At 56.2% G+C, this 10,547-nt stretch overlaps 3 protein-coding genes across 3 annotated transcripts; 1 reads left to right on the top strand and 2 right to left on the bottom strand.

Annotated features, from left to right (window-relative positions):
* Nucleotides 1-375: 375 nt before the first annotated feature.
* Nucleotides 376-1,238, bottom strand: FAM229A (family with sequence similarity 229, member A). Its single transcript, XM_010576330.1, has 3 exons — nucleotides 1,198-1,238; nucleotides 924-1,061; nucleotides 376-478 (listed from the first exon to the last, which is right to left on the bottom strand). The coding sequence occupies exons 1-3, from the start codon at nucleotides 1,236-1,238 to the stop codon at nucleotides 376-378; spliced, it is 282 nt and encodes a 93-aa protein (XP_010574632.1).
* Nucleotides 1,239-1,396: 158 nt separating this feature from the next.
* On the top strand, nucleotides 1,397-2,706 carry TSSK3 (testis-specific serine kinase 3). Its single transcript, XM_010576037.1, has 2 exons — nucleotides 1,397-1,541; nucleotides 1,935-2,706. The coding sequence occupies exons 1-2, from the start codon at nucleotides 1,397-1,399 to the stop codon at nucleotides 2,594-2,596; spliced, it is 807 nt and encodes a 268-aa protein (XP_010574339.1). The 3' UTR covers nucleotides 2,597-2,706.
* A 280-nt stretch (nucleotides 2,707-2,986) lies between these two features.
* On the bottom strand, nucleotides 2,987-10,385 carry BSDC1 (BSD domain containing 1). Its single transcript, XM_010576038.1, has 9 exons — nucleotides 9,782-10,385; nucleotides 8,969-9,139; nucleotides 8,797-8,851; nucleotides 8,295-8,410; nucleotides 7,858-7,926; nucleotides 7,570-7,651; nucleotides 6,840-7,379; nucleotides 5,646-5,749; nucleotides 2,987-5,056 (listed from the first exon to the last, which is right to left on the bottom strand). Exons 1-9 carry the CDS (start codon nucleotides 9,875-9,877, stop codon nucleotides 5,024-5,026), a joined length of 1,266 nt encoding a protein of 421 aa, XP_010574340.1. The 5' UTR covers nucleotides 9,878-10,385; the 3' UTR covers nucleotides 2,987-5,023.
* Between the last annotated feature and the right edge of the window lie 162 nt (nucleotides 10,386-10,547).

Consider the following 10,547-nt stretch of genomic DNA (forward strand, 5'->3'; position numbering starts at 1 on the left):
CTCGGGCGCCCCCAGCGGGCGGGGGGAGGCGGGGAGGACCTGGCCCGGTCCTGGCGTCCTGTCCCACGCGTGTCCTGTCCCTCGCGTGTCCTGTCCCACGCGTGTCCTGTCCCTCGTGTCCCGTCTCCCCGTATCCCATCCCTCACACCCCATCCCCTTGTGCCCCATCCGTCCCATCCCTTCACACCCCGTCCCCTCGCATCCCCTCTCACCCCATGACCCTCCACAGCCGACGCACCGCGCGCGCGGGTTTCGAACACAGAAATGCTCCAAGATGTCTTTTTATTATAAAGTCCGTCACCAATCTCTGTTCTTGGCAGTTCCGCAGCTCTGAGGCCTGCTACGGCCGGCGCGGCGCTGGCGCGGGGGGCATTATTAGGTGGTGCGAGGCCTGCCGCTCCCTCCCATGGCGATGAAGACGTCAATGGGGACGTTGGGCAGCGTCAGGCAGTGGCTGCCGGGGCATCGCCGCAGCTGCCTGCGGGGAGAGAGCAGCAGCGTGAGCCCAGCGTCAAGGCACGACACGGCAGGACACGGCATGGCATGACACGGCATGGCATGGCATGGCACGGCACGACACGGCACAGCCTGACATGGGCCAGCACGACATGGCATAGCACAACCTGGCACAGCCTGGCATGGTGTTGTCCAATATGGCATGGCATGGTGTTTTCCAATGTGGCACGGCACATCACCTCACAGGATGCTGCCTGCCCCAATAAAGCCCTCCGGCAGCAGCAGGCAGGCAAGCAAGCAGCCAGCCTGCCCTGTCGCAGGACAAGGAGGGGTTCGAGCCATCAGACGATGCTTTTGGGAGCAAAACAAGCCATGTTTGCCAGAGCAGGGACCTGTGCGATCGGGACATGGCGTGGCTGCGCCAGGGCCAGACCCTGCACCCCATAGGGTCTCCTGGCCCCGCTTACCTTCCCACAGACCGCTCAGAGCCTACCGGCTCCTGCGTTTCGGGAGGCACAGCTGAGCTGGGACAGTCGCCTGCCTCGATGGGGAACCTCCGAGCCTGCGGTGTCTGCTGGGAGTTCATGTCTGGGCCCTGGACTTGTCTGACCGGAGAGGAGTGGGTGGATGAGCTGGGAGAACACGAGACCCCTGGCAACGACGAAAGCACAGGGGGAACGTGGGGGGACCCCAGCCAGCCCCGTAACCTCCGCAGTGCCCACCCCAAGAGCCCCCGCTCACGGAGAAGGCGTTCCAGCCTGTCCCCCAACCTCGCTGCACATCCGCCACCCAACTGACACGGCGCCGGCTGCATCACAATAGCAACTCCAGGTTTTAAAAGGTTCCTCTGTGCCCCCCCGGGGTGCTGCAGGTGCTGAGATGCTGTTGAGTCGCTGAGGGATGAACTGAGGGAGCGAAGGGTCCCAGCCCATGCAAGGACATGGAGGGGTTTTTGCTTGCCAATGGCTACCAGCTCGGCAGGACCATTGGGGAGGGGATGTACTCCAAAGTGAAGGAGGCTTTCTCCCAAAAGCACCAGAAGAAAGTGGCAATTAAAATAATTGATAAGAACGAAGGCCCAGAAGGTAAGAGGTGACCCCGAAAGGGCTCCAGGCTGAGGCACTGTCCCTACTCGGAGGCTTTTAATTCCCAACAGAAAACTAGTTTCCCACACTTGCCACCTGAGAGCAGATGGGGCCGGGACGGGGTGTGGGGGGGGCAGTGCTGGGGAGTCCAGCAGAAGAGCTTAGGGCCATGGCCTGAGGAACAGGACCTGTTTATGCAGCTGCCCCTCCAATCACAAGGACAGCAAAGCGCTGGTGGAGCCCAGCACCGTCCCCCTCGACAAAGCATCCCTCGGGGAATGGGGCCAGACACTCCTCAACAACCTTCCCTCCCTCTGCCGAGTCCCAGAGGGGTGCCTGGAGCCAGCACCTCAGGGACTTCCCCGTGAGCAAACCTGCCTCCTCTCTCGGCAGAGTTTATTCACAGATTCCTGCCCCGGGAGCTCCAGATCATCACGCGTTTGAACCACAAGAACATCATCCGCGTGCATGAGATGCTGGAATCCGCAGAGGGGAAGATCTGCCTCGTGATGGAGCTGGCGGAGGACGGGGACATCTTTGACTACGTGCTCCGCGAGGGTCCCTTGCCCGAGCCCCGTGCGAGGACTCTCTTCTGCCAGCTGGTAGAGGCCATCCAGTACTGCCACAACAGCGGGGTGGCCCATCGCGACCTCAAGTGCGAGAACGCCCTGCTGCAGGGCCACACCTTGAAGCTGACGGATTTTGGCTTCGCCAAGCTGCTCCCCAGGGACAGCAGGGAGCTGAGCTGGACCTTCTGCGGCAGCACAGCCTACGCGGCCCCCGAGGTGCTGCAGGGTGAGCCCCACGACAGCTGCAAAGGCGATGTCTGGAGCATGGGTGTCATCCTCTATGTCCTGCTCTGCGCCCGCCTGCCCTTCGATGACACCGACATCCCCAACATGCTGCACCAGCAGCAGAAAGGCGTCCCCGTGCCCAGGCACCTAGAGATCTCCAAGGAGTGCCAGAACCTCCTGAAAATGCTCCTAGAACCAGATATGATGCTGAGACCCTCCATCGAGGGGGTCAGCAGACACCCATGGCTGACTAACGCCTGAGAAGGACTCGCCCTGCTCTCCCCAAATGGAACAGATTGTTTCTAAAATGACGATAAATTTGGAGGTCAGTGTTTCCCATCTATCTAGCCTCATGGGTGGTGTGCCAGGCCTCCGGCTGACAGAGGCAAGGTCTGGTTCATGCTAAGGCATTTTTATCGGCTCACTCAAAGCCCTCGGCCCTCAACAGCAGGGAACAGGGCAGACACGTCCTCTAAGCAGCCTGGGGTGGTGTGAATCCACCTTCCCGAGTTAAGCAAACCTTCCCTGAGGCGGGTGGGAGGAAAGGTAAAGTTAAAGCAGCTGACATGCAGACCCTCTTGTGGCAGTCATCCCCTTCCCACAAAGGAAATGAGAACACCCGACACAGGCAAAGACTCTGTAGAATTCCTTTAATTGCTGTTAACTGCAAGTCTGTAAAAGGTTTGGAGAAAGTCATCTTTACAAAACTACCAGCTGTTAGAATTGTTCCTGGTTTTCACCCCAGCTAGAAAAGGCTCAGGGAGATGCAGAATAGTTCAGAACAGAGAATATTGCACAGACAACCAAACGGTTAATTTGACTAAAGAGAAAAAAAAAAAGTGACACAGATGAGAGCACTGCACCCTCCGAGCTCTGCTGCAGGCCCAGGGATCCAGCTGCAACTCATACCATCAAACCCCGAAGGAACACAGCCCCAAGCCCCCTGTCCTGAAACCCCCACTGGTGTCATCTACCCACAACAGGTTTTCCTGCTATAGCTAAATTTGAGCCCAGGACAGGGTGAGGCTGCAGCACATTTCAGAGGCTCTGCCAGGCCCACCGTACACCAAGCAGGGGGAGAGTTGTAGCTCAGTCCCCAGCCCTTGTGTGTTTTGCAGGACAGACATGCTCTCATGTAAGTGCCTGAAGTCACTGCTGCCACCAATGCACCTGTGTGGGCAGCTGCATTCGAGAATCTCCCCAAAGGGGGAGGAAAAAAAAAAAAAAACACAACCCCCAACCACCAAAACCCCAACTCCTCCAAGTGCACCTAGGTTAATGCTATCCAAAACCAGAAAGAAACCCACAGCTCCAATGAACCAGCCCTGGAAGGGGCAGAAGGACAAAGGTAGCACGTATAAAACCACCACATGAAAGGCCAGAGACAGCAGTGAGGGGTCTGTCCCTTTAGGGTAACTGTATATTAACAACATCCACTGAGGAGCATCTCGTGACATTAAAAGGGAACTGCCCCAAAAAGAGAGGCCACAGGTCCAAAGGAAGCATTGCAAGCAGTCACAGGGGGCTTAAGCAAAGGAACCCAAGTGAGCACAGCGAGGCTTGTGACCCTGGTGGCCATGGAGCCTGGCACAGGTGGGACATGAGGGGAGTCAGATGAGTGGACAGATGCAGCCTCAGCCAGAAGGTACCACCCCGTACTTGGGTGCTTCTGCCTCCCCCCAGGCTGGGAGAGGGAAGGGACGAGCCTCAGTGCCAAGGCAGAGGTTAAAGTGGTCAGTGGGCCAGACTGGGGCTTTGCGAGGGCTGAACTGGGCACCGCAACGGAGGGGTTCTGCTCTCATGGTGACCCAAATCACTGCCTGCCCTGAAGGGCTCAAGTAAGAGCAAGACACACGTACTTTGCTTGGAGAATTTAACTAGAAGTACACAAAACCCAGCAGAGGAAGGCAGTGCAGCTGCAAAGGGAGCAGCAGCAGGCCCTGGCTCTTAGAGGAGCTACTGCTCTTGCAGCAGGAAACGGGAGTTTCCATTAGAAAAAGCTTCCAAGACAAAAAGCCAGGCAGAAGCTCAGGGTTTGGCAGGGAGTTTGGCTCCTTCCAGCAGGGCCCAGCTTTGGGTCAAAGCCACAAGTCAACTGCCTTTCTTTGCAGCAATGAGTGGCACAGCAGAAAGGGTTTCTACTGCAGCATCTCCAGCCACCAGCCACTCCCTGCATGGGGGCTTTCTCCAGGGATGGCATGGCCCACAGGACAGAGCAGCGAGCGAGCAGGCACAGCTTGCATCCAAGAGCCTTTGAACTGCTGTACTGTAGATTACACAAGCACACACAAGCAATCAATCAGCCAGCTGGCAGTCTGGCAGCATCAAGCAATCCTGCCAGGTGTCCGAGTGCCCAGCTCGCCCCGGGGACCCCTCGCCTGCATCACATCTGCCTCTACCCGACACTTTCGGAGCAGTCGGTTTTGGCTTGGCCAGTCTCTAGGACCTACTGAGAAGATGGGCTCCCTAGCAGCTAAGTGTATGAGTGAACTCTTGCTTCCTCCTCCTCCTCCAGGTCTGAAGGGGTCACTTGAGTTGCCCACAGGATTTAGCAGGAACGAAACTCCTCCAGCCTGGAACTGCTGCAATCCCCAGCACAGTTACACACAAAGGAACAGCCAGTCCGTGATTTAATTCACATTCGATGGTGGAAATGAGCCTGTGATACACACACTGGAAGCAGTTGCTTTATTCCCAGTCTTCCCACTCTTCATCTTCCAGCTGCAAATGAGAGTAACAACCCTCAGTTTGTTTCTGTAACTCAAGAGCCATCTGTCAACAGATCCTCCTGCCCAGGGCACCCGAGTCAGCACAAAGCCTGACATATCCTCACGCTCCCACACCCTCACAACAGGGATTTGCTTGCTCTGTTCACCTTGGGGAACTTGCACACTCATCCCTCTTTAAGCATGTCCAGACAGCTACTCTCTGCTCCAGCTAACACCCATGACTCCCGCGGTGAGATCCCAAGCTAAGCCTGTGTCCTCAAAGAGCAAGTAACGCCTTTGAGAAGCCTCCTGCGAGCTACTCTAGGCAGGCAGCTGCCTGCTGCAGTGCTGCCCTTCCAGGCCAGCAGCAGCCATGTCTCGCTGCAATGTGCTGCACAGCCTTGGCTCCAGCACAGGGACTAGAAGCGGAGCTGAAGCAGAGGGATTCGCCCTCTCGCTCCGAGGTACTGCAGGCTCTCTTCACCTCCCAGGGGAAGCACTCGGCAACGGCAGAACTCACGCAGCATCACCCCAAGGAGTTGCTGATGGTTTCTGGGAGCAACCTTCTTGCTTATTTGAGTGAGCACCTCCCCCCGACTCACCTCCCCAGACACTTCCACCTTCGAGAGTGCCAGCTGCACCTCCTCTTCAGTCATGTCCAAATCAAAGTCTTTTTCCCAGTCCTCACTGATATCAGTGCTGGAGCCTGTAACCACAAACGTCACGACTGAGCTGTCAGAGCTGCACATGCTCTCCAGACACTCTGGCCGAAGCACACAGCTGCCCAAGCAGGCCCACAAAGCCCTGGCATTCATGAGGCTCGGACCTACTGCAGTCTGCCTGAGGAGAGAAAGCCTCCCCCGTTCCCAACAGCAGCCTGTCAGCTCGCTAACAGAGATGGGATGGACTGAACTGCACTTCCCTTGCAGCAAGGGCTGGTTCAAAACAAGTGGGACAGGTGAATGCTGAAACATGTTTTCCTCTGGCCTGATAGAATTAGGACGTGTCACGTTTCAGTCATGCAGAAAACACAACAGATAAGGAATGACAGGAGTGACTTAGATATGGGGACTGTCATAGTCCCCAACGGAAAGAACAACCACCTGAGGCAGAGGAGCAGCAGGGACACTCCTAGGGGCGACATGCAGGGGGAAGGAAACACCATGCTGCCTACACAGACCACAGCCTTGCCCCGGCTTCCAGCAGGCCAGGGACCAAAGGCCTACTCTGTTCAGCCAGCAGACTTTTGATTTCTTGTCCAACTTCATTCTGCTCACAGACCCAGTTCATGATACTTGGCCACCTTGCTGGACCTTGGGTAGCCTAGAGCAGCTTTATAATCCTACAACCACCATAACCATTATTCTGGGAGACCTGCAGCAGGCTCTGCTGAAGGCAGTATCCCCTGCAATGAAAGATTTGTAAATAGTGTCAGCCAGAGCTGCAATGTGTCCTTAGTCAGGGTCCTGGAAGAGTCTCACCCTCCATTCTCCTGAAGCAGCACAGGAACAGGGCTCAGGAGAGGGCTCAGGCTAGAGCCAGCTATGGCACCAGCCCAGCCGCCTGCTGAGAGCAGATTGTCACCATCTGATGTGACCCACTTCACCCCACCCAAAAGCATAAGGATTTGCTTCCACTTTAATTTTGGCCATTAGACAGTCTTTGGATCTAACCTTCCTGGGTGATTTTGGCAAAACCCCTTTTTCCCTCCTCCACCATCACAAAATCAGGCCCTTTCCCCAAAAGTTGCCACCACCAGCAGGTTTCCAGGCCCTGTGCTGGCCCCACATACGCACCTTTCTTGCCATTGTTGGAGGGAGTGGATTTCCCACTATCCGAGTTCAGCTCAAAGACTCGTAGATCTGTTGGTCCTTCCTCTTTCACAGTCTCTGTCCTTCCCTGGGCTTTGCTCTCCACCTCTTTGAGCTCCGTAACAGACAGTTGCTCTGAGGATGCTGCTGACTCCCGCGTAGGTGCAGAAGGATGACCAGGTTCTGGGGGCTTTGGCAGGGAGCTCTGCTCTTCCGAGGTGGCCTCCAGCAGCCTCTGGGAGAGGTCTCCGGTCCCAGCTGGTTGTGCTCCAATCTGTAGCTGCGCAGCAGGCACAGAGGCAGGGTTTGCAATCTGAGTCACAAGGGAGATGCTCTCACTGCTCTCAGAGGGGCTCCCCTCTGCTGGGGCCAGCTCTGGAGGGAGGACGGCCCAGCTTTCCTCTGAGGGTCCCTTGTGAGCAGTGGGGTGGCTTCCCTCCAGGGCTGCAGGGGCAGATTCTTTCTCTGCTGCTTCTGGAAATTTCACGTTTGCACAAGGCAGGGGTGACATCCCCAAGAACTCCTCTGTAGGAAGGCAGAAGAGAAGCGAGAGATGTTTCAGCAAGCGCAGCAGCAGCTGACAGTGCAGCAGGGTTGGCTGTAGCTGGGCTGGGAGCTGAATTTCTGGGAGCGGGGAGGAGCCACCACCCTTTCTAACTGAGACCTGCTGAGGTCTGCACGAGCCCTCCCACAGATCCCCAACCATCTGACCCACCTTCATCCTCTTCCCAGCCTGGCTCCTCTTGGTGAATGCTCTGCTCTGCTCGCTGCTTCAGAGCCTCCCTCCGGGCTTCGTCCTGCAGGGAATTCAACATCAACAGCGACTCAGGTCCCCAGTCCTTTCTTGCCCCAGGCATTTCAGCGTCAGTGACAAGGACACAGACAAGGCAGCCCAGATCCCTGTTTCTCCAGCAGAAGTATCTTCTGCCTCTCCGGGCTGCACTAGAGAGCTCCTTGGCTGGAGCACCCACCCACTGGGGGAGACATCCACCTCCTGACCTACCTGCTCTAGGCGATGCACTTTATAGAAGTAGCGCTGCCAGAATTCAGAATGGGAAACAGCCACAGGGACCTGGGAGCAACATGGGAAACACTATGAGTCACTTCAGAAGGGGGGCTGCAGTTGCTGCCTTGCTCCTCCCGAGCCTTGCAGCTACCCTTGTAACCTGCAAAAGACACCTGCATTTTCAGGTGCACAGACTTGGGACCAAGCCTCAGACGCTCTGACATGCATTGGATAGCTACAGAGGAACTTCTATTCCAGGCCCATGACAAACAAGCAGGGAAGAATACAATATGCTGCCTAATATCCCTGTGTCAGTTTACCACGCAACAGCAGTCCTTTCTACCACCAGCTCCAGGGCCCAAGCAGCTCAGGGCTTCCCTGCACCATACGCCAAGACAGAAGCTGCCCACTACAGGAGCCAGGCAGGGCCTTACCATTTTGGTGTAGAGAGCCCGGATGGAAGGGCTGGTTGCCAGCAGCTCTGCAATCTCCCCTTTCTTGTCCTCTAGGTTAAACTGAGAGAGCCAGGCCTCAAGGAGTTCAGCAGGCCCTGTACAGGACAAGCACAGAGATAACAGTCCTTGGCACAAACAAGGCAGGAACAGTTTTGGGAAGTTTCATTGGAAAGATGCTACAGACCAGACCAGCTGGGGTGAGCCAGGGGCAAAGGAGGCAGACATGGGTCTCTGAGCCCACCCGATATTGTGGGTCCTCCACCAGCACAAGGCCACACAGCACCAGCAGCAGTGGTTTAAACTGGCCCAGCAAACTCCCAGTCTAAGCTAGTCCCCAATGCAACAGACAGATCTGCTCTCCATAAACCGTGACCCCATCCACAGTCAAGCCAGCAGGCCCACTGGCGAAAGGCTCTGGGCAATTCAGGATGGCCCGCAGACCCCACACAAGGGCCAGCTTGGCTCGGCAGCAGCGCCGTACCATCAGGTTCGTTGCAGTAGGTGGCTGGGTCTGACTGGAGGCTGTAGAGGCGAGCCTGGAGGAGAAGATGCACAGGGCAGAGCCATCAGCGGTGGGGCAGCAGCAAAGCCCCGAGAGGACAGGGTTCGGGACTCCGCATCCCAGAGAGAAGCTCCAGGAATGGGGCACTCACCTTGGCGCTGTCATAGGGCTCTGTGGTACCTGTGGGTGTTGCCATCAATGTTATGACATCGCAGTCAATGGTCTTATCTGGCGAGGGAGCAAATGTGTCCGAGATGACACCCAGGAAGTCAGAGAGCCCTTTCCTCACCCTTTCAGTTGCACCTGAGGAACTTTCTGTCCTCTTGAAAAGAAAAAGCAGCACAGTGTAAGTAACAGTGCCTGCAGCAGGAGGGCAAGTCTCAGTCTTTTCTGGATAGGTTCGTTTTAAGGAAGCAGAATGTCTCTTCATACAAAAAAGTGCTAATGAGGCAACTGTGTGGCCACGGCTGGGCTAGGAGAAGGGTGTGGTGGCAGGCACTAGCCTCAGGTGGCAGTGGGGCAGGCAGGCCTTGTAATAGGTTTGTGGGGAACTGAGCCTACGCTTTGTAGGGAAGGCCACAGCCATGTTCTGGGACTGGCTGGTTTGGGGGTTGGACTGTCACAGCGGCAGTTGTGCAGGGCTAAGGCTGACAACTTGCGCGGAAATCTGATGCCATACTACAGTGACACTGCCAGCATCCCACCTACACAGCACATAGGGAGAGGGAAAGCACAGGGAACCTTTCTCCACTCATTTCCAGATGTTCCTCACCACTACAGCAAGGAAATCCCACACAGTGCTCAGCACCAAACCTGCACGGGGGAGAATGCCTGAAACCTGAAGCTCATGGTTACACGTTGGGGTTTGTTCAGAGGATCGTGTCCTCGGGTGCAGGTACATCCTATCCACCCTCCACTTTGCTTTCTGCAACAAGAATCCCAGCTCTCTTACTCCTATACTCACTGCCAGCTTGTCCTTGACCACACTGGCCGTAGCAGCGATAGTGCAGGCTGTGTCATGCTGCACTACTTGAGTGAACTCAGCCAGGTCCCGTTTCATGAATTCCAAAGCTTCTGTGGACTGTAAGAAGACGACATATAGATTGTGCAACCCTTTTGCTCCCCAACAAAGCCACAGTCACTCTGGGAACACCTGGCACATTACGAAGATTAAAGCGCAAGAGCCAGCTGAACCCTTACCCCAACTTGTGCAGTGGGTAAGACAGTGATAACCAGAATAACAATGGGCAACCGCTATGCCCAAAACACGTTACAGTGGGGGTTTTTTTAAGCCAAGAAGGGAAAAAGACAGGTTAGGAAAAGACTTGTTCTGAGTTTTACATATAATTAACATAAGCAGTGCTGTCGCTGGCAGGAAATTACACATCAGAAAGGGATGCTGCAAGCACATGCCCTCCCTACTCAGGTGGCGATTTTCACATCAACAGAGCCCAACGCTGCTCCCCTGACCCATAAGATCCCAGCGCGGCGGTCAGGTCCCCGGCTCCCAGAGTTATAACAAATACATCCAAACTCCCTCGACGCGTACCCATCGGTCCCGTCCCCGGGCTGACGGACTGCAAACTCCCTCTATGCGTACCCATCGGTCCCCTTCCCGGGGCGACGGGCTGCGCTACAGCCGCACACCCTCGCGGGGCGTCAGGCAGCGGCTAAGGCCGGGCTCAGAAGGCATCGGAGCCGTTGCTGACAAAGCCGCTGTTGAGACTACG

Source organism: Haliaeetus leucocephalus, unplaced genomic scaffold, assembly GCF_000737465.1.
Source record: "Haliaeetus leucocephalus isolate CR32 unplaced genomic scaffold, Haliaeetus_leucocephalus-4.0 Scaffold517, whole genome shotgun sequence".
Taxonomy (NCBI): Eukaryota; Metazoa; Chordata; class Aves; order Accipitriformes; family Accipitridae; genus Haliaeetus; species Haliaeetus leucocephalus.

Coding starts and splice junctions, on each gene's coding strand:
- BSDC1 (XM_010576038.1), bottom strand. CDS start 9,877: ATGAAACGGGACCTGGCTGAGTTCACTCAAGTAGTGCAGCATGACACA. Junction 7,380..7,569: donor AGGCTGGGAAGAGGATGAAG/GTGGGTCAGATG, acceptor GCCTTCCTACAG/AGGAGTTCTTGGGGATGTCA. Junction 5,750..6,839: donor CTCCAACAATGGCAAGAAAG/GTGCGTATGTGG, acceptor TTGTGGTTACAG/GCTCCAGCACTGATATCAGT.
- FAM229A (XM_010576330.1), bottom strand. CDS start 1,238: ATGTGCAGCGAGGTTGGGGGACAGGCTGGAACGCCTTCTCC. Junction 1,062..1,197: donor CAGGCTGGAACGCCTTCTCC/GTGAGCGGGGGC, acceptor CTCTCCGGTCAG/ACAAGTCCAGGGCCCAGACA. Junction 479..923: donor TCTGAGCGGTCTGTGGGAAG/GTAAGCGGGGCC, acceptor CTCTCCCCGCAG/GCAGCTGCGGCGATGCCCCG.
- TSSK3 (XM_010576037.1), top strand. CDS start 1,397: ATGGAGGGGTTTTTGCTTGCCAATGGCTACCAGCTCGGCAGGACCATT. Junction 1,542..1,934: donor TAAGAACGAAGGCCCAGAAG/GTAAGAGGTGAC, acceptor CTCTCTCGGCAG/AGTTTATTCACAGATTCCTG.